This window comes from Strix aluco, chromosome 33 (genome assembly GCF_031877795.1).
Source record: "Strix aluco isolate bStrAlu1 chromosome 33, bStrAlu1.hap1, whole genome shotgun sequence".
Lineage (NCBI taxonomy): Eukaryota > Metazoa > Chordata > Aves > Strigiformes > Strigidae > Strix > Strix aluco.
Window position 1 is genome coordinate 2,214,700 of NC_133963.1, and position 22,746 is coordinate 2,237,445.

Here is a 22,746-nt window from a genome sequence, read left to right on the forward strand (position 1 = left end):
GCTGATAAGGCTGCCCCAATAACACAGGATGCGACTGGAGGGGGGAGCCCTGTGGAGACAGGATGGTTCTGCTCTGGGGCACCTGGTCAAGTTCCAAGGGCCATCTGTCCGGTGAATGACCTTTGCTTCATCATCCACGAAATGCATATTAAAGTTCACACCCCTCAATACGCTAACGAAGACTAACAAGATCATACTAATTACATTATCCCATGAAACACCTTACCCCTCCCCATCCATGGGATACGTAGGTGTGTGGGTCGACCTAGGGAATGGACCCAAGGAAAGTGGATATAAATCCAAGTGTGAAGTAAGTGAAGTGAAGTGAAGTGAAGTGAAGTGAAGTGAAGTGAAGTGAAGTGAAGTGAAGTGAAGTGAAGTGAAGTGAAGTGAAGTGAAGTGAAGTGAAGTGAAGTGAAGTGTTGCCTCCTGGAACCCTCGCTGGCAGGATCGACACAGGAACCCAGACCGCTGATCTCTATTCCTCTGTTCCCTCCATCTCCCTCCTTTCCTTTTTCCCCTTTTCCTTACTACCATTAAGCAATGCAAGGCATACTGTGTTGCTTGCCACAACTCGTGTCCCATTAGTACCTTGTGGGAATAAATGTTCGGACTTTGAGACTTGTCTCTCTGTTGGGGATTTACAAATCTGAATCACTTGTCTCCCTCATCTGAGCGGGACGTGACACCAGTATATAAAGTGGGGGGAGTTGGCTGGGGGGCACCACGGCTTGGGACCAGCTGGGCATCTGTCAGCATGTGGTGAGCAATTGCTTCATGCAACACTTGTTTTGTTGTTACTGTTATTATTATTATTAATAGTCATAGAATCATAAAATCATTCAGGTTGGAAAAGACCCTTGGGATCATCGAGTCCAACCACCAGCCAGCAAGGACAAGTGCCAGGTCCTGCACTTGGGCCACAACAACCCCCTGCATGGCTACAGGCTCGGGGAGGTGTGGCTGGAGCTGTGTGGAAGAGAACAATCTGGGGGTTCTAATTGACAAGCAGCTGAACAGGAGCCAGCAGTGTGCCCCAGGTGGCCAAGAAAGCCAACGGCATCCTGGCTGGTATTAGAAATAGTGTGACCAGCAGAAGCAGGGAGGTGATAGTCCCCCTGTACTCTGCGCTGGTGAGGCCACACCTGGAGTGTTGTGTCCAGTTTTGGGCACCTCAATATGAGAGGGATATCGAGGTGCTGGAGCGAGTGCAGAGGAGGGCAACGAGGTTGGGGAAGGGCCTGGAGAATAAATCCTGTGAAGAGAGATTGAGGGAGCTGGGACTGTTCAGTTCGGGAAAGACAAGGCTGAGGGGAGACCTCATCCCTCTCTACAGCTCCCTGAAAGGACATTGTAGAGAGGTTGGTGCTGGTCTCTTCTCACAGGTGATTAGTGACAGAACAAGAGGGAACGGCTTTAAACTGCAACAGCGGAGGTTTCGACCGGACATTAAGAAAAAATGTTTCCCAGAAAGAGTGGTTACACAGTGGAATAGGCTGCCCAGGGAGGGGGTGGAGTCACCATCCCTGGATGTGTTTAAGGGTCCTTTAGATGAGATGTTGGGGGATGTGGTGTAGGGGAGAACTTTGTAGAGTCGGGCTGATGGTTGGACTCGATGATGCCAAGGGTCTTTTCCAACCTGAATGATTCTATGATTCTAAGGGAGGTTGGTATCACTGCAGAGTTTGGCTGTGGAATGTGTTGCTCTTTCCCCACTTTTCCTGCCCTTTGCTCTTTCCTGGGGGGATAGCAAGGGGGACCTCCCCCGCCGTTCCCTTGTTCCCATTCTGCATCTCTCCCACCACCAGGATACGCACCACCCACACCCATCATTGTCATGAAGGCACCAAGAGCACACCCACAACCACCAGCTCAGAGGCCAGCAACGAGGGAGCCAATTCCATCCACAGGTCACGTCACCTGACCATATGTTTGCTAAGGGCTTTGTGAAGGAGCCCCCGGGAGTGCCATCTGCGGGGTGGGGCTGTACTTTGGGGGTGTCGGGTCTTTGGCCGCCCGGGGAAGAGGTGAGTTGCTGAGCCGGGCTGCGGCTGAAGGCTGGGGCTGTGCGGCGGGAGTAGCTGTGATGCACTCTGGCCACTGTGACGTCACAATGGGTGAGCCACGGTGGGGATGGTTATAAGGCGGCAGCAGGCAGTGCTGCCCCAGTGCATCCTGGGCCAATGGTGAGTGCACACATGGCGGGAGGGAGGCCGGGCTGGACGAGGGCTGGGGTAGAAACGCAGCCCAGGGGGGGTGGGTTCTCACCCTGCAGCCAGGGCCCAGCTGCTTGCGGAAGCGCCTTTGGCAGGGCCCAGTGACGCCCCCGCCAAGGCTGGGCACAGGCCTTGCTGCCTCGCAGCTGCCTTGCCCCCTCTCCTACCTGCCCCCAGCACCCTGCGGCTGCCGTCCCCTCTCCCCCCGCCACCAGCTCCCTGCCTCCCAGTCGCACCCAAACCCTTCTCCCCTTCCTCCTGCAGGCCATGGCTGTCATAATATTACTCATCCTGTTGCTGAAAAGCTTCATCCAGCGCCCACAGCTGGTTGCTGATGAGCTGGATGAGGCCACGCGTGAGCGTATGCAGCAGCGTGAGGCGCAGCTGAGCCAGGAGATGACTCGACTGCTGCAGGAGGTGGAGGAGCTGGAGCAGAGGACCCAGAAGCAGAGCGGCTTTGCCTGGCGAGCCCTGCTCTTTGCTGCCTTGCAGCAGTGGCAGTTCTGGGCCACTGCTGGACTCCTGATCCTGCTCCTCAGTGTCTGCTGGTGGCTCAGGAAAAGGAGCCCTGAGGTGGACAGCAGTGGGCAAAGAGGAGAGCTCCAGCAGCAACACAGAGCGGGAGGAGGAGGAGCAGCAGGAGGAGCCGGAGCAGGAGGAGCAAGAAAGTGAAGGAGAAGACCCTGCTGAGAGGGATCTGGCCAGGATTTTTGCAAAGCGCATCCAGTGGACAGTGCAGAACCTGGCCTGTAGGAGCCGGCTGGTGGAGGAGCTGGTGGCCACTGTTATAGAATATCTTGCCAAAATGATGCAAGTTAGGACAAATTAAATTTCAATTATTTATTTTAGCAAGCGGCAATAAGCAAAACAGCGCTGGGTGGCCGGGAAGTCCTTGCTCCACCAACGCCGCGCACTCACTTCCCGAGGGTCCGTCTTTTTTATATCCTCCACCTTCCGGTATCGGGTCTCTCTGAGAGGTGTACCCTGCGTCTGCGCACTTTGCAGTTAGGGGGTCGCTCCATCCGGGTCTTCCTCGCGTCACCAACTCCTCGTATTTCCTGCTTTCCTGAGAGTGGCTCACAAAGTTTTTGTTTATATCTTACAGAATATAGACACTACACCCTTTTTTTTCCTTCTTCTTCTCCCCTTTGTCTTTCTTCCATTTGTCTTCTTCTTTTGTCTTCTTTTGCATAGTAGGAGTCCTTGCTTCAGCATTTCAACTTAGATAAGCACTTACAGTCAGTTAGTCGTTACACAGTGTAATAGTTAAGATTAAGCTTAGGCCAACATAGTTTATGGAATAACATGTCACGAGCTCCCAGTATCTTCAATGGAATTTGATGAACAAACAGTTTACTGTCTATCACAATCCCCCCTTTTTCTTTTTATCATTTTGTTCATCAAATCGTTGCAATTCTTGTTGACTTAACAGGAGAGTTTTTTTCAATTTAAAGTCGTCATCTAATTGGTCGGTTTTGGCTTTAATGAGTATTGGACGGGTGACAGACATCAGATATGTTACCTGCTGCATCATTCTCCAAGTTATGACATATAATATTATTGACAAAGTCAAACTGATTAATATTAATATCAAGAGAACTACAATGGGGTGACACAACTTATTCAAGATGCCTGTAGCAGTAGGTGACCATCCAAAAAGGGTGTCCCACCAGTTATGTTCTGCATTCTTTTTTGCTCTTTCCAAGACTCGGTGTATTTCCTCCACATTGTGATGAACAGTTATTAGAGTTTTCTGTCCGTTTTCTCTAACTTTCTCTAAAATTCTAACTAAGTCTTTGTGTTGAAGTAACTGCTTAACCAAAGTGAGATTCATTCCAATGGGTGCAGGTTGTAGATTATGTATTAATGTATAATTGGATTGCAGGAGTTGGTAAGACATGACCGGGGCTAAATAGGAAAAGTCACATCCGATTATCTTTGTGAAATTGCAAACACAGAGATTTGAATAATTTTTAGTCTCTACTATGACCTTGTCTACGGTTAAGAATTCACAAACCGTCCTCAAACATACACAACCTTCGCCAATATATATAAGTACTGTTTTAGGATTGTCATTGGGATGGACCTCAAAGTGGCAAATATTTTGTTCGGTATCTAAACAAATATCTTGTGCCTCAATTGCATTGCCTTCACAAATGAATCCTTGTTGTTCCCGTACAATGCAAGACTCTAGATTGACAGTTTGCCATTTTTCATTTACCTTTCGGGCCCATACTCTATGCTCAGAAGGGTAGAGTATGGTCCCATTGTGATTCAGCCCTAATGCAATGACAGGGTAAATTTGGTATATGGTGGCATTGAAAGTAGTGAGTATAAAGGTAGTAGCTGTGTTTGTGATGGGGTCATAGGTAAAGTTTACCAGGTTTCACCAGGATTGGAGTTTCTTTTCAAAATTAGTAGCACTGTCCCAAATTATTCTCCGAATTTCAGTAGGAAGAATACCTTCTTCACCTTCTCTTATAATTGAGGTAGCTATCGACTGCATCCATATTTGAGCCTGGATGCAGCTGAGAGCTAAAGAGAGGTTATTTTGGAGCACACTGAGTGCATCTGTAATCAATTCATGATCCTTTATATTTACCTTTTCCCCTTTTGGTAATATATTCGACAACAGCCACTGGTTAGCCCCCAAAGCCAATAAGGAAGATCACAAAGGCCGTTGTATATTAGTTAAATCACTAATTGAGGTAGCCAATTTGTTCATTATCACCTCCAAATCAATATTATTTAAAACTCCCAATCCTGTTCCCAATGCACCGGTTAAGTCTCTCTGCGTTCTTTTCGTGTGAGGAGTTCGTTTTTGCAGCCAGGTTGTCCATTCCTCATAAGAAGTCTTTAGGAAAGGTGAACAGGCTGGCTGAATATTTGAAACATTATTTTGCATCAGCAATTCAACTTGTTTGAGAGACCACGCCGGGTTAAACAGCATTTGTTGTTGACCTGTATTTCTAATTGCATATGGTCCAATTCCAAAGATTCTTGGGCTAAGCACAACTGTTGGTTGTGTTGGAACAGTCTGAGTAGTCTCTTTGGGAGCGTGGGTTGTGGCTGTTGTAGTTTCCTCCTGTATGTTCAATGGAAATCGGAAAGATATAGCTTGATCCCCTGACCCGGTCCCTCCCAAACAAACTATGGACACTGGTTGGGTTGCAGTAAATGCATACCAACAGGCCTCTGACTCACAATGGGTTTGAGTTATTTTAGATTCCATTTTGTCTCTGATAACGATTTGAGTAAAAGGGGGCTGACGGACGGTTTGAATCAAAGGGTGCCGACTTATTATCACATTTACATTGAATACTCTGCAGCCTATCTGTATCTCATCTCCTTTTTTAGCTGTCCAGGTATGGGATGAATTCTCCCATTTATATGTTTGGAGTGTTAGGTTATTGCTTAGTATGGCAGTTGCTAACTCTGTCCCATACAAATCTGCATCCATACTTCCTGTATGTCCATAATAAGCATCTGTCCAAGGCCATATAATTTGGTTAGTTAGGGTATGTTCAAAAGGTTGGTGGGATTGGTTAGTCGTTCTAGCCCATCCTGGTAGTGTATTCATTGTAGCTAATACACCTAGCCAGACTATCCAATAGCTCCAATAGAAGGCTGGCGGGATTACTATAGATTTGCATATTTTTTCTTAGTCTCTTTTGTATCAGGGTGTTTGGCACTCTCGTCTGGCCCTTCTCCCTCAGAGGCCCTTTTTTCTTCAGAGTAGGGCAGTAAAGTTTTCCCCACTTTGGTACGTCTCTGCCTCCTCTGCCTACTCTGTTGCTTAGAGCAGCAGGGTGTTCCATCTTCTCGGCAGCAGCCGTATTCTTCAGGGGTACGTTTGTCTCTACTCCGGGACACATAGGTCTCCCAGTTTTTTAACTTTGACTGTTCATGACAGGGGACCCAGGGGATCTGCTTTTTACAGATCACCCTTAGGATCTGAGGGTGATATTCGGTAGGCCAATTAGGGTGAGTGCACTCTCTTTCGGGATTTATCCCTTTAGTAAATATTTTCCACCAAGTTTTAGAATCTTCAATTATTTTCCCGTTTTTACTCCAATTTTTAGGGCCTGATTAGTTAATCTCCGTTCTCGTTGATAACACTGATTACAACTAGACCGGAGATTTATTCCATGTGCATTATGAATCCCCCAGCCTTCTTTACATACATTACACTTTATGCATAGAAAAGGAAAACAAATACAAGTTTCAATTGGACAAAATATCAGGGTCTCACTCATCGAGTCCTTCGTAGCTTCTTATCTCACAATGTGTAGAGAGTTCTTTCAGGTTTTCCAAAGGGTGACTCGTAGATCCCCAGGAGGGCTGGTCACTTTCCAGGCCGGATCCTGTATAGGTCCCTTTACTCGGCTTGCGTGTGTCCACCCCTTCTCAGCAGTCCGAACAGCAGTTTCTGTAGTGATAAGAGCAACATAGGGTCCTTCCCAACAGGGGGTCAAAGAAGATTCTTTCCATGATTTGATTAGTATTTTATCTCCTGGTTGGATTTGATGCATGGCCACATCCAATGGAGGCCTTTGCACTACCATCCCCTGGGCCTGCAGTTGTTTTCTCCTTGCCATTAGCTGTATCAAGTAGGATTTTATCTTTAATTCTTCAAGTTGGGGGTGATCCGGTGGCATTTCTAAATCATAGGGCATCCCATATAGCATTTCAAAGGGAGAAATGCCAACATCGGTTCGGGGCTGAGTTCTGATATTTAACAAGGCTAAAGGGAGACACTTTACCCGTGACATTTTGGTTTCTAACATTAGTTTGGTAAGTTGTTTTTTTATTTCTCCATTCATACGTTCAACTTTCCCTGAGCTCTGCGGGTTCCACGGAGTGTGGTATTGCCACTGTGTACCCAGGGCAGCCAAAGTCTCTTTGGCTACTCTGGATACAAAGTGTGGACCCCTATCTGAGTCTATTGCTTCTATTGCTCCATACCGAGGTATAATTTCTTCAGGTAATATCCTTGTTACTGTGTGAGCTGTGGCTCGGGCTGTGGGAAAGGCTTCTACGAATTGGGTTAAATGATCTATAATTACTAGTAAGTATTTATACCTCCCCACCTTTGGTAATTCGGTAAAGTCTATTTGTATTCTTGCAAAAGGTCTATGAGCCAATTCTCGCCCCCCATATACTTGTTTTCTTATTTGATGTTTATTTACTTTTTGACAAATGAGGCATTCTCCTATCACTCCTTTGGCTATATCATATATCCCAATGCACATGTATTTAGTTGCAAATTGATCCACTAATGCCTGAGTTCCCCAATGAGTGTTTTTATGGAATTGCTGTATTATCTTGGTAGCTATGGGTTTTGGGAGAACTTCTCGGCCGTCCGGGAGTTCCCATTTTCCATTAGCTTTCTGTTTAACCCCCATTTGATTTAATTTTGCTTGTTCTTGAACAGTAAAACTTAAAAGTTCATAGGATTTTCCATGGAAAAAGCACCACTTAAACCCTGGTCTTTCACATACACATTCTATGCCGTCTACTCCGAATTCTTTCCAGAAACCATAACAGGGGAGGTAATTATCTCCACAATTAACACACCGCTTTCTGTCCTCTATCGGATCATCCAAGTGCAGTGCTAATAGCGCTGCTCTCTTTGCCTCTGGATCAGCAAGGTTATTCCCCCGCACTAAAGGATTTAGCCCCCTCTGGTGTCCTTTTAAGTGTACTACCGCAATTTCGCTGGGCCCTCGTATAGCTTGCAAAATTTGTGATATTAACTCCTGATGTACTAGGTCCTTCTCCCGAGAATTGATTAGGCCTCTCTCTTCCCATATTTTCCCAAAGGTATGTACTACTCTGAAGGCATATCTAGAATTGGTGTATATAGTTCCCACTTTTCCATTTAGTAATTGTAAAGTTTTTAATACTGCATATAATTCACATGCCTGTGCTGACCAGCTGGGATTCAAGGGTCCTGATTCTATCACCTTAAAAGTTTTTCCATCAATTATGGCATACCCTGATTTTCTTTTTCCTTCTACCACCCGAGAGGATCCATCTACAAATAATTTTTCTCCTTTCCCTAATTCCTCTTCTTCCAATTCTGGTTTTATCTTAGTCTGCTCCTCGATGTTACGGAGGCAATCATGAAAAAGATCTTGACTAGGTTCTCCATGCAAAAATTGGGCTGGATTTTGTAACGATGTTGTTTCAAGGGTCAGGTAGGGGATGTAATGAGGATTGCCTCATATTTTACCAGTCTAGCATCGGTTATCCATTTTTCTGCTTTTTGCTGTAACACACCTCTGATGTTATGGGGTGATAGTACCTTTAACTCACTACCAAAAGTTATTTTATGTGCTTCCTCAATTAACAAAGCAGCTGCCACCACAACTTGTAGGCACGTAGGTCATCCCCGACTTATGGGGTCCAGTAATTTTGAGATATATGCTACTGGTTTCTTTTTTCCTGCCCATTCCTGGGCTAATACTCCAAATGCAGTTCCTTCCTCTGTGTTGACAAATAAGAAAAATGGTCTTTTTAGGTCGGGCAAGTTCAGAACAGGAGTATTTACTAATTCAGTTTTTAGTTCTTTTAACTGTTGATCATCTTCCTGAGTCCATTTTAATAATCCGTCTTTAGTTATTTTGGTGTATAAAAACTTTACCCTTCAATCCACTGCCTACAATATCCAAATAGTCCTAATAGCTGTTGGACTTGTTTCTTAGCTTTTGGGCTTGGTAGGGAAAGTATCCCTTTAACTCTTTCGGGATCCAATTTCTTAGTTTCTTGACTTAATCGATGCCCTAGGTATTTAACTTCCTTTTCGACAAATTGCAATTTGGATTTTGACACCTTCAGTCCCTTTAAGTTCAGGAAATTTAACAATTTGATATTTTCTTCCCGAACCCTTTCCTCATCCTCCCCTGCTATTAAAAGATCATCTACATACTGAACTAGGGTAAGGGTATCTCCTATCTGCTAATCCTGTAAAATTTGTTCTAAAGCTTTGCCCAAACAGGTTTGGGGATTCGGTGAAACCTTGGGGTAGGATTGTCTACCGGAGTTGAGTTTTCCTGTGGGTATCTGGGTCCTCCCACTCAAAAGCAAAATAGTTTCTACACTCCTCTTTTAGGGGCCATGCCCAGAAAGCGTCCTTCAAGTCTATTACACTGTACCACCGGTCGTTCGGGCCTAATTGACTTAAGAGAGTGTGTGGGTTAGTTACTACAGGGAATCTAGTTACAGTCCTTTTGTTAATTTCCCTTAGGTCATGGACTAATCTATACCCACCATCTGCCTTCTTGACAGGTAAAATGGGAGTATTAAAAGGGGACATGCAGGGTTCCAATAATCCCTGCTTTATTAATCTCTGAATTTCTGGTTTCAATCCTTGCCTTCCCTCCAGAGGTATGGGATATTGCTTAATCCTCACCGGTACTTCAGGATCCCGGATGGTTACCATAAAAGGTTCAACATTCAATTTTCCCACCGTATCTGGAGTGTACCATACTTCAGGGTTGATTTTAGCCTCATCTTCAACCCGTAGGGGGCATAGTTTTATTTCAAGTTTGTGTTCTGTTACTTCCAAACTAATTCCTAATTCAATCATTAGATCTCTCCCCAGTAGGTTATAATCTGCCTCAGGCACTAACAACAAGGATCCCATCCCCACTTTAGAATTTGTTTCAAGGAGTACATCTTTAATTACCGGTACTCCGAATGGTTCTCCTTTCACCTCAACTACTTGTACTTTTTCTGATGAAATCTTACACCCTTGGGGCAATGATTGAACGGTAGATCTCTCCGCTCCTGAATCTACTAAAAATTCTACCTCCTGTTGCTGAGGACCTACTTTTAACTTTATCAAGGGCTCAGTTCGTTCTCGGGTCTCCAGCAAATAGAGCCCCTGACACCCCTAATCTTCTTTAAACATTCTCTCATCCATCATTCTCCTTCTGCAGCTCTTCTTTGTGTGACCTTTTCTTCCGCAATAAAAGCAGACAATACTCCCTTTCTCTCTCTCTCTCTCCGGTTCCTTTGATCTATAGCCTGTTCTTTGACCTTCCTGTTTTCTCCCAGCACCGTTCACTCTCTGTCCTTCCCTTATCGCAGCTACCATCATTCTGGTATGTTTTTTTTGAGTCTCGTCCTCCCTTCGGACATAGACTTTCTGTGTTTCGATCAGTAATTCATCCAATCCCCGATCCTGCCAATCTTCTATTTTTTCTAGCTTCTTTCTAATATCTGTCCATGCTTTTGCTACAAATTGTGTCTTTAACAATGCCTGTCCCATTGCGGTATTAGGGTCCAGTCCTGAGTAAAGTTGAAGATTTTTTCTCAGTCTCTCTAACCACTCGGTAGGGGTTTCATCCTTTTTCTGATGTTCACTAAAAGCTTTGTTTATATTTTGTCCTCTAGGGACTGATTCTCTTATACCTTGGATTACAATTGTCCTCAGGTCTTGCATATGACCTCTATCGATTTCATTTTGATTATTCCAATTAGGTCGATTTAGAGGTCATTTTACGTCTGCTGCCGGACCTTGCTGATGCTGTTGGTCCCAAATTCTCATTCCTGCTTTCCTGATCATATCCCTTTCTTCGACAATGAATAGTATAGCCATTATGGCTTGTATTTCATCCCAGGTATAGATGTTTGGTCCTAAAAACTGATCCACCCGCTCCGTCACACCTAAGGGATCCTCCAATAGAGTCCCCATCTCTTTTTTAAATTCTCTGACGTCCCCTGAATTAGGAGGGACAGTCACATATTCCATGCCAGGCTGGGGTCCTCCCATCGCAACCTCCCTTAGGGGGTACAAGTTACTGTCACCCCACCCCATTCTACTTTGACTATGGGTTATTCGTCTTGGTTCTTTCGGGGATTCAGGTGGGGAGTCTGAATTCTCTGGGTCCTCCGGCGCAGTCGGAGGAGGTGAAGGCGCCAGAGGTGGGGGTGGAGGTATGTAAGGAGGAGGAGAGGTGGGAGGTTCGTCCTCATCACGTACCTTCTTTTTCTTAACTTTTTCTTTTAGAGGATATAGATTTATTCGGGTATCTGATGCTATCCATACCTGTGCATATTCACTCTCCTCCAAATTAAAGGGTTCCCTTGAGTTGACATAAATGTTTAGGGCTTGGCAGACCCATTCTTCAAAGGACCCAAAAACAGGTCAATAGAGATGGTCGCCTCTGATTTGTTTCCCTCCCCAAACTTCCATACAATAATAAATCATTTTTGCTTTGTCCTTACCCCGCCTAGAGGGGTAATCTTCCCAATGGTTTAACATCAAGCCTCTTTAGGCTATCTGGTGGTATTTGGGGGTACCTCACCTCGGGTCCCAAATCACCCATGGGATCAGAAAGCTTGCTCTTCTTCTGTCCCATCTTCTGGAGCGCCTTCACACACTCACACAATTCACTTTCCCCCTTTTTGTGACCCAGTCCCTCGCGGGATATGGGAACTGCACTACCGAGGGGTCCGCACTCGCTTCGCCCTGCTGGGCGTCTCACACACCACGCTCCAGGAAACCCAACACCAACCGAACGGATAACCGGCCTATACTCACGCAACCCTGTGTCTTCGTCTGGGGCTTCGTGCACAAAGATTACGGGGTTACCGGTGTTCTTTTGCTTGTTGCCGAGTTTTGGAGTTCGTCGGTAGAGGGTGTGATGTGATAGCACTCAGCCGGGGCCACTGAACTCAGCGGGGCGCACCTCCCCGTATGGGGCTTCCCACCAGATTGCCTCTATCCGAGTCACGGCACCAATTTTGTTATAGAATATCTTGCCAAAATGATGCAAGTTAGGACAAATTAAATTTCAATTATTTATTTTAGCAAGCGGCAATAAGCAAAACAGCGCTGGGCGGCCGGGGAGTCCCTGCTCCACCAACGGCGCGCACTCACTTCCCGAGGGTCCGTCTGTTTTATATCCTCCGCCTTCCGGTATCGGGTCTCTCTGAGAGGTGTACCCTGCGTCTGCGCACTTTGCAGCTAGGGGGTCGCTCCATCCGGGTCTTCCTCGCGTCACCAACTCCTCGTATTTCCTGCTTTCCTGAGAGTGGCTCACAAAGCTTTTGTTTATATCTTACAGAATATAGACACTACCCCCTTTTTTTTTCTTCTTCTTCTCCCCTTTGTCTTTCTTCCATTTGTCTTCTTCTTTTGTCTTCTTTTGCATAGTAGGAGTCCTTGCTTCAGCATTTCAACTTAGATAAGCACTTGTAGTCAGTTAGTCGTTACACAGTGTAATAGTTAAGATTAAGCTTAGGCCTACATAGTTTATGGAATAACATGTCACGAGCTCCCAGTATCTTTAATGGAATTTGATGAACAAACAGTTTACTGTCTATCACAGCCACCCTCGTCCATGTCTTCCAAGACCGCTTTTCAAACAGTTTCTTCCTGGTGCTGCAGGCACCAATCGGGGTGGGCAGCGCCCTCGAAGGTTGGAGTCCCCGTGAGGACGACACTGTCTACCGCCTGCTCATGCCCCTGAAGCCCCGCTATGGGCACGCGTTTCACCTGGAGCTGGGCACCCCGGGAGAGATGCTGGCAAAGGACTCCTGTGTCCGCGTGGAGCTGGAGTGCACTTGCGCGAGGGAGCAGCTGGTGGAGAACATGCTGTGCTTCCTCCACCACCCCGAGGAGGAGCTGAGGAGGAACCAGGACCCCAGCCTCCTACAAACCCTCTGCACCGGCTCCTACCTAGACGTGCAGAAAACCGCCCTCTGGGTGCAGGACTCTGTGAGCTCAGCCTGGGTGCTGGTGCCTCAGTCGCATCGCTACAGTCTGAAGGTGCTGCCCTCCAGACGCTCCTGCAAGCTGCGGCTGATGAATGCCTCCAGGAGAGCCCTCCTGATTGAGATGATCTTTGGGGTGCAGCGAGGCAACTCAGACATCTTCCTGAGCAGCCGGACTAGAGAGGCCACCTTCACTCCAAGCACGACGTGGCCAGAGAGCTGTGCTGTGGCAGAGGCGAAGTTCTTCAGGCATGTTGGCAGGCAGGCCCCGCATGGCAGCTTCCACCTCAGATGCCTGCAGCTCTGTGCCCGCATCCTGGTGGGCACAGGCTTTTCCAGCTATGCCTTGAAGACAGTTGTGATGCACCTCCTGACCACCATACCCCTGTCAGACTGGCGCAGGAGGGATTTCCTGCAGCGGCTGGAGGACATCATGCACTACCTGCACCGCTGCCTGGAGGAGAAACGTCTCAACCACTTCTTCTTTGGCAATGAGAACATGCCCAAGGAGATCATCTTGCTCCCAGCCTTCCGAATGGCCAGACCCCTCAACCTCTTCCAGCACCTGGAGCAGGATCCAGCCGCCCATGCCCAGGCGCTGCGTGACTTTGATCAGCTGCAAGATCGGCTCACAAGACTGCTCTTCTACGGAGAGTGAAAGAGGTCTTCATGCTCAGAGCTGTGTTTGAGGGGCTCACAGTTGACGACAGATGATGACCTCCTCCCAGTAGCAGGGACAAAGAAAGGAGAAGGTGGGACAGAAAGGAAAGGGAAAACCCTGCGCATCAGCCCTGTGCCAGCAGCGGCAGCCTTCTCCTCCCCATGGTCTTCCCAGCGCAGTAGCCAGCGATGACAAAGGTGACTTTCGCCATGCTTTCCCCTTGCGCTGTCACAGCCATGGTGGCAATCTCACATGGGCCCCGAAATTCTTGCTGGCATCTCTGCCTGGGCAGGGACCAAGCGAGAGGCAGCGCTAATGTGCCCCCCTCCGTGTGTTCGCTGGGGTCTGGGTGGAGAAGTGACTGCCCTCCTTCCTCGAGAGCGTCCATTGCCTCTGGGAGCTTTACTCTGTACAAAGTTGCAATAAACGGCGTGTTTGAACAAATGCTGCATCTGTGAGTGTCTGTGCATCACGTTGTCAGGGAACACGGGCATAGTCCCCACTGTGAGCGGGGAGCCCTTTGCACAGGGCACATGCGCCACAACTGCGGAGCGGGGCTCTGTCCTGAGGGCAGCTGTGCCGCAGAAGTGCCCTCACACCTCTCTCTGGGACACCTCCAGTGGAAACCCAATGATTGGAGAGGGGGCGAGGCAGCTGTGAGGCAGAAAGGCCTACGCCCAGCCTTGGCGGCAGCATCAATGGGCCCTGCCAAAGACGCTTCCACAAGCAGCTGGCCCTGGCTGCAGGGTGAGACTATCACTAATAGCTCCGATCCACTTAATGTTGAAGGGTTAAACTTAGACCTTAAGCACAGGAGGTGGGTGCAGTTTCTCTTATTGCCATAACCTTTACCTGAGGGGTAGCTCTTTCAGAATAAAATGAATAGAGAAACAGCTTCAAGCTCTTCACCTTGCTTCTCATAACTTATGAGTTTAAAAAGATTCCATTTAAAATCCTTCACGGATCAGCACCGTCCCTAGAAATATGAAATCCGCCATAACTCTCCCATTCACATCTTCTTGCCCCATTTACATCAACAAGGAATGCTTTTAGGCTCAGAGATAGGACTGAAGAACCAGCTTTTCAGACACGCACTTCTCTGCTGGGAGTCGATGTTGGTACGGGGAAATACAGTATTTCTGTTTGGTTGTTCCAAGTACGTCCAACACGCAGCGCTGCTGTATCAGGTAAACACGCGCACAGGGGAAGATGAGGCGTGGGCTCACAGAAAGCAGTCACATGGAAATCAAAAGGACTTTCTCTGTCAGAGTTCCCCTAGCTTTAGTTGTAGAGGTTATGCAATAATTTCTTTAATTCCGTCGCATACTTGAGTCCATTCCCGAGGTTTTCTGTTGTACCTTTATGTATAAAAAGTATGTATGTCCTGCCTCATCTGCCTGGAGGCGACGGCCAGGCAGCCCTGCTGCGCCCCCGTCATCTGCGGGTTTTTTTGTTTACTTTTTTCTGATGTTACAGCTGTATAATAAAAGCTTTCCACCCAAGTTCAGTGTAGATATTGCTGGTGGATTGTTGTTGCCTGTGATTTGCTGGGCTGTGGGCAGCCTAGGGACTCTGAGGCAAGTTGTCACACCCCCACGGCTCCTTCCTTTAATTCACAAGCCTCGCAAAGATGTGGGGAGGCAGGGAGAAAAAACTTTAATGTACACAGTAACCTAGTCGCAGCGGGGACAATCAGAAAAGACTCATGCTGCTTACTTGCACTTCTGGCAACATTACAGAAGCGGACAGGTTTCTTCTGCGTGGAATATGAGTTTCTCCAAGATTATTAGTAGGAAGACATGCCCCCAGTAGGAAAGGAGCAGAGATACCTGCACACAGTAATTGCGTTCTCGCAGTCTGAGGCTGTGGGACGTGGCGATGGTGCTTATCCACCTTCTCCACATCCTCGTCATGAAACACCAGTTCATGGATGGTATACACAGCTGAGCTGGAAATGTGAAATGCTGAAGATATTACCCTATGCTGAAGTCGAAAGCTAATTGCCCATCATGACAATTCCCAGTAGACTTCATATGTCTGAAGTCTCCGTATGAACACTAAAAGCTCATTCCAGGGGTTAAAGAGCCCTACTGACAGATGGGATGTCAAGAAGGAGACATAATTGTACAACGTAAGTGGTAAGCCGTGCAGCTTGGGAAAAGAATAGGACACAGCTCCTGCATCTTCAAAGAAATAGCTGTGGCCAGGCCTTTGAACTCTTATCGGGAAAGATCACCCCACCAAGAAGGCAGCAATGCAACGTGGTGTTCCTTCATACAAATGCTGTCTTCACCCCTCCTTTCTGTTGTACCCCTTCTCTCGTCCTCAAGTCATCTGAAAGTCCTACCCCTTGGGGATGGTTCCATGAAATGCCCTGATGAAGAACGTAAACAGCGTGTGAACACCAAACATCATACTGCAGTGTGATGGCAACAGAGAGTGTGCACACAAAGGCTTCCTCTCCTCTTTCTACACAGCAGTTGGAGTAACTTTTATGAAAGTTCTTCAGCAATTGCGCTTCAGTGGTTTGGATGCTTGTAGCACCTGCAAAATCTGTTGAAGGCAGAATAAATGATGTGAAATGAATGTCAGATGTTTCAGACTGGATCCACACCCGAATAGTGCCTGTAGTTTTAGTGTCCACGTTCACGTGCAGTAGGGAATTCAAGGTGATTTTGTAAGATGAAAGGTTGTGGGTTTTTTCAGTAAGAGACCTTCCCTGTAATTTTTCTCAGCCAAAGAAATTAAAAGATATCTCAGTTTAAGGTGAGTAGGCTACACAGATATGTCTCAGTATCATTTTCATGCTGCCTTGTTATGATGAAACACCAGAAATGCTCATCTTCTTTCACCAGTCATTGCAAATAAAATGGATTAAAAATATAAAAAGCTCTTTATGTTTACTTGATGGACTTTTCCTTTACCTTTTAGAAGGTGAAGGTTAAGGACTTCAGTTACCTTTTAGCTTCTAAGTACCAGAGCACCAGAGATGATTTTGACAAAATCCCCAAATATAGTCCTTGGAACTACAAGCCTGTGTTTGCAGTGTTTCCCTTCGATTTTTTTTTTTTTTTAAATGATCAGTAAATAGCAGTTCTGTCTAAAAGCTGCTCAAAATTTGTGTTGATTAACTTTTTTTAGACTTCTTAGGATGCAGGAGAAATGGCAAACTCTGCCCTGAATATGTTCCTATTTGCTAGCCTACTGGTACTTATTTTTAAATGAGGAGCTAGTTAAATAACTACATGTACCCTTCACATTAACGTTATTTCATCACTTTCATTATTGTGTAATGCTCTAACAGAGAATTAAAACTAAATATCTTAGATGGACTTGCAGTGATGTATTGTGGTCACTGGAGACAGTTTAAACGGTGCAGACAGCTGAGTGAGGTTTCTGTACTGTCTTTATCTCTTTGTGTCCACGAAGTGTTTAGTTCTTATTACAGCTTACTTATGCAGACTAGGAAGGGATTTTTTTTCCCTTAACTTAGACAATTGGCTGATCAAGGACAGCTCTTTAAGAGAGGTTGAGAGATCTGTAATAAATTGTCAAAGACCTGTGAAGCCAGTTTCATGATGAATTATCCCAAGACCCATGCAGTCCCTAGCATTGCAACTGGAATTCACGGGAGCCTGGCCTGACACGTCTCAGGAGAAAGTCTTAGTCCTTCACGTGAAAGCCTGAGAAACTTGGCATGACAGAGCGTATAAGATAAAGCCATGATGATCTGCCAAGACTATTGTAGAAATTTTGTGCTTACTGGCCTCAACTATATTTCTCACTCGTATTGTTCCTCCTCCAGTGCATCTCTAAGTCTATTGACATGGTGAGATATGGATGGACCAATAGGACAGATGAACTTTTTTAATTATCTATGTGCCACACTTCTCTTGCAATGAATACCATGGGTTGATCTTTGTGTCTGTCCATAACCTTACTGATGTGAGTAATTCCGCCGATGGGAGCAGAACCTGCCCCTCTCCCCGTTCATGGCAGCGCCGGTGCAGAGTGGGCAGGGAAGAGGGGATTTGCTGCCACTGGCATCACACGAGGTGGGAGCAGTACTTAATGGGGGCTGCCACCCCATCACCACCCCACAGCATCTCTATCCACTGTATCGGTTCCAGGGTAAAAGAAAGCACATACAAATGTGCCTGCAGAATCAGAGCTCAGCGTTCGCTTTCCTGCAGTTGGGTTTTTTGATTCTCAGGTGTATTTGGATCGAGGTGAACTGAACAAGGTTCAGAGGGATCCATAACATCTTCTGGAAAAAAATAACATCTTAAAATATCTTTACATAAAATTGTAATGACATTGAAGTGTTTTCAGTAGAGACTTTCCAGTGTAGAAAATGTGTTGCTTCGGGAAGCCAAGACTCTCCCTTTTAGGGTAACATTCCTAATTTTTTTCTCTAAGAGTGTTCTTCCATCTTAAACCTACCATTAGAGCAAGAATACTCTATTCCTATATGCTGAGCTAATTTATCTTGTGATAGAAGTTTCATGGTTTTGGAGAGTGACAAAGGAGAACATGTTGCTGTGGCAGAGAGACTGGAATCAAATCATTACCCACTGAATCAGTCAGCTAATCAGGGGATTAAAGGTTAAAAAAAATCCGTGTGAGGTGCATTAATGAAATGTTTGTATGTGACACGGCAAGATCTGAATGACAGATGTGTCTCCTGCCTTGCAATATCATACGGATAAAGCATCAGCCTAGATTTTATAGTTCTCTATTATTTGTATTGCTGTGTTTTCTAAAAACCTGAGAAAGATTGCATGTTATTTTACAGTGTGTTTATAAGCATTGGAAAGACGGTCAGGAAAGCGAAGAAAATATGTATTCTGATGACTATAATAAATCCGAGGAAAGAGCAATGGAAGCAAACTCAGAGAAACGTCTGTTGGCAGATGATGTGTTGTGTATTGTATGATGTATCCGTGGGACGCGTACGACACTTCATACAGGAACGGCAGCAGCCGTGTCTGCACACACAGCACTAGAGTGAGAATTCACGTCCTGCACAAAGATATTTTGGTTATGCCCAGGAGCCAGTCTGCCCAGTGATTAATATTAGTGCTATCCTTCCCTTTTGGCTGAAGCCCCTCTGGAGGGGGAGGCAACCAGTAGCTTCAGCATCAGGTTACTAATGTTGCTGACATACAGAGGAACTGTCGCTAAAGCTGCAAGGTTTAACCAGATGGGTAACCACAGTACGCTGTTCCTCCAGAAAGGTGTTCACAGCCCCACACAATGCAGCGTCCCCTGGCTGAGGCACTTATGTTCTGTTTGAAGAGCAGGGATGATGCACTGGATTAACCCACAAGGGCCTCCAGCATCCCGCATGATCAGTCATCCCTGCAGGGACCCTGCACAGTTGTCTCTGCAGAGCTTGGGAGGCAGCGGAGAAAAAATTTGTTTTCCTCCCGCTGAAGGTGTGGGAAGATCTTTTTATTGAAATAAACATTTCACAGGAATAGGTAACTGATGATGAAAGAAATTTCATTATGTAAAACTAATATTTCTTAAAAATACATGTACACCTACTCATTTATTTATTTTTGTGCATGGTGTGAGACAGGTAGTTTTTGGAGGACTAACATGTAGTTGTTTGACAGTATTATCAGCGCTGAAAACTTACACACTTCTCAAATTCTTGCAATTCTGAGTAAAATTAACGCCAGTCATTTACAATTAAATGCTAATTTTTGGTTGAGTTGGGTAGGGGCTTTTTAATAGAAGCAATATGAGAGGGTGATCCTGGTGGTCCTGTTTCATCTGCATGTGAACCACGTCTAGCCTTGCGTGAGACCAGGGCTATTGCAAGCAGCTTCTTTCCGCTGTAGCTGGGCCTGAATTTCTGAGTTCTGCACTGCATGAGTTGTGCACTGACGCTGCCTTCAAGATGCCAAAGCACACGTAGGGTAATTCTGTATGCACCAGTGCTGGGTTCCAGGGGGGCCAAAGGCTGCTGGGGCTGACCCAGACACCAGGGGGTTGTGTCCCAGCTGTCTTCTCCTTGTGGAAAAGAAACGGAGCTATTTCAGTGAAGGAAGATGAAGAGGAATGTGCATCTTAGAGAACGTGTCAGGTATTAGCCTGGGAAATGAGAGTTTGGGTTTGTGTCCTGAACCAGATCTTAGTGCTCCCACACTCAGTCAGGTGTGGAAACCACTGGGGCGCTGGCTGTTCTTAGGAAGGCTGGTTCGTTTTCCCTCTCTGGTTCTGTTGGAGCCTGAAATTTCATGCTGGATGTTAGAAATGAGTGTTCTGCCATACGCTGAGTGTACACTTCCTCTTCCAAAAATGGATTTTTGGTGGAATCCAGTTAACTAATTTTAACTATTTTGACATTTTGCAATAAAAATAAAATAACAAAGAATCACAAATTTTCTACCTGGGTCTACAGGTCAAATTAATCCCATGTCAGAGATGTAGGCTTTATAGCAGTCCTTATCTCCAAGCAGGGAAAATTAAATTTGCAAGATTTCTGTGTCTTAAAAAATAAATAAATTTGGAAATTTATTTTTAATTAATCTATAGAGCATTGGGAATTAAATGACATAAGAGAATGGCACTTTTTTTAATAGGGAAATGGTTGCATATTTTTCGCCCACTCCTTTTGGTCAAATTCAGGAAGGTTGCCTATTGTGTTAGTTCTTCATCATCTCACTCTGTACAAGTGATTTCATGCCACTGGGTGCGGTATAAATACAGGACAAAAAGATGAAGCTATTCCCAGAAGTTACAGCATTTGTGGGGAAAAAAAAAAAAAAAAAAAAAAAAAAACTTAATGATGCTGGAAATTAGATAGTGGAAATGAAAGGCAAATAATTTGGGGCAATGTTCCTAGTAGGCACTAATTAATTCCAAGATGTGCGAAAGTGTTCGGTGTCTGGCAGGACTGAACTCTATAATGCTGAAACAACCATGATACTGGTGAGCAGCGGGAGTTGTGTTAAAGCCTTTTCTTCATTTTGTTTGTTCTTACAGGATGGAAAAGGGCAGAGTATGGAGAGCTAGGAGCACAGCATGTGTTCTGCGTAAACAGAAAAGCAGACAAAATAGAAATAGCAAGGCATGAGAAAAATTGCATTGATACTTTAGTCATACATCAGCTTATGAATACTGTATTGGTCTGTTTCTCTTCCGGCACCAAGATAAGATTGGTGTTACATGCATGGAGCGTCCTCAGCTATTGGATGCAAGGATTCGTGATTGGAGCATGGGGACTGGTAGTCAAGAAATCCCAAATCGTAAGTTGGACAAAACACTCCTGGCTTTCTTTTCTTGCTTTCCCTAGCTGTTATTGTGACCAGAGAGATACTTTATGCTTGCAAGTCTTACGCGTCTGATGTCAAGTGTCTATTGGACAATTGAAGCGATTTTAAAATGTTGTATGTGCAGAAGAGCTGCTGCCTGTTCTTCTGGTCCATGAGTGTCCCTTTCACACTGTTGCATTTTTTTGCTTTGCAGTATTTGTATTACTGTGGCAGCCAAAGCCAAGCTAAGTGTTTTGTCAGACCCTGCATAAGCGTGCTGCAGGAGATAGTGCCTGTGTTTCTGGAACCAGTGTCTGCTCTGCAGATCGGGGCTGGGTGCCACTGTGTGCTGATGGCTCCCTCCGCCATCCCCAGGGGCCTTCTGCCTCCTCCTGGCATCAGCAGCCTTGCATCATCCCTCTCCCTGCCGAGTAATGTGCCTTCCCCTCCAGAGCCTGGGGGGTGTCTCTGCATCTCAGGGGTGTGAGAGAGTCCTCTGGCGATGTATGTTATTGAATACAGTAATGGAAAAAATAATAAAAGGAATCAGTTCCTTAGGAAAATGGAGTTTTCCCAAGTGTCAAGTCCTGGTCCCAGTTTCATCCTACCTCCCACATGGTTTTTGCAGGAGAGAGGGAAAGTAGGAAAAACAAGTCACGTAGCTACACATCATGACAATAGATAATAGTAAGCAGCTTTAGGGGCCTTTCCTGTCGAAATGCTGCCACTCTCCCTGACAATTTGGGCATGCTGACTGAGAAGGATAGAAAGGAGAACTGAGCTGGTACAAGGAAATGCAGTGTACTGTACTTAAAGAAATTGAGATTACCGTCTTCTTGAGGAAAACATTTAATTAACCAACTTTGCTTTACAGCTTTAAAAAGGCATAATTTTCCTTGTCATCTCCTGATGACATTTGTGTCAAGGAAGTGCTTCTGAAGTAAAGTATGCTTCCAAGTTTATAAGACATGGGATTTGATATGGTTCCTGCTGTCATCTGTTGGAGCATCTCTCACTGGCCTTATTGGAGACGAATTCAAGCATGGGAGTAATGAGAAGGACCTGTTTGCTTTTATATTCTCACTTAAAATCTGCTTAGGGTCTTATGAGTACTCTAATACCGACCTGCTTTCCCCCCTAGTTACCATTTTCGGCTACAAATCCACCACTAAAGACCCATTTCTGTGCCAGCATGTGGCTTGGCCAAGCCCTGTTAGACAGTTACCATACTGCAGTCCAGAGCAGTAGCTGTTGAACTCTTGCACGTTTTTTGAGCTTTTGGAGTCCAGCAGTCTCAGATTTGCCTTCTACCTTCAAATCTACTTTTTTTTATTTGGGGGGGGGGGGGGGGGGAGGGAGAGAGAAAGAAACATGAAGAAATCAGGCAGGTAAACAGGCTTTGCACAGGGATTTTTAACACACCACTGCTTTTATTTAAAGCATGCTGTTGTTTCTATTTAGCAGCTTTGCTGCCAAGCTCCAAACCCAATCTAGTTCAAGCTTCCCTTGGGAGTCCTCTTTACTGAATTTGTGGTGAGTCAGGAAGTATTTCTACCTGCCTCAGTGTGCTTCTGGGACAAGAGGAGCCGAAGAGGAGAAGCACTTTAGCCTTTCTGTTTCCGGAACTGATCTGACTTGCTCCCACCAGGCGATCAGATACTCCTGTGGGGGTGACTTACCCCTGTGGCTGCCTCCATGACAAGCTGGCACTCCTCAGCAGGGGTTATCTCACAGTCCGGGCCAACCGCCTCTTGGTTTCATAGCAAATAGGTCAAAGACCATCCTTTCAGGCTCAGGGCTGTGCACTTCCAGTTTGCAGCTGAAGGCACAATTCATCATGCCCCTCATTCAGGGCTAGCTGTCTCCTTGCTGCCCCTCT

At 45.8% G+C, this 22,746-nt stretch overlaps 1 protein-coding gene across 1 annotated transcript; it reads left to right on the forward strand.

Moving 5' to 3' along the window:
* The first annotated feature begins 2,198 nt into the window (after positions 1 to 2,198).
* LOC141916972 (inositol 1,4,5-trisphosphate receptor-interacting protein-like 1) lies at positions 2,199 to 13,599 on the forward strand. The gene is given in 6 exon segments (XM_074809973.1): positions 2,199 to 2,339; positions 2,341 to 2,452; positions 2,455 to 2,801; positions 2,803 to 3,030; positions 10,503 to 10,515; positions 12,557 to 13,599. Coding segments are annotated over 6 exon segments (1,884 nt in total).
* The last annotated feature ends 9,147 nt before the right edge of the window (positions 13,600 to 22,746 follow it).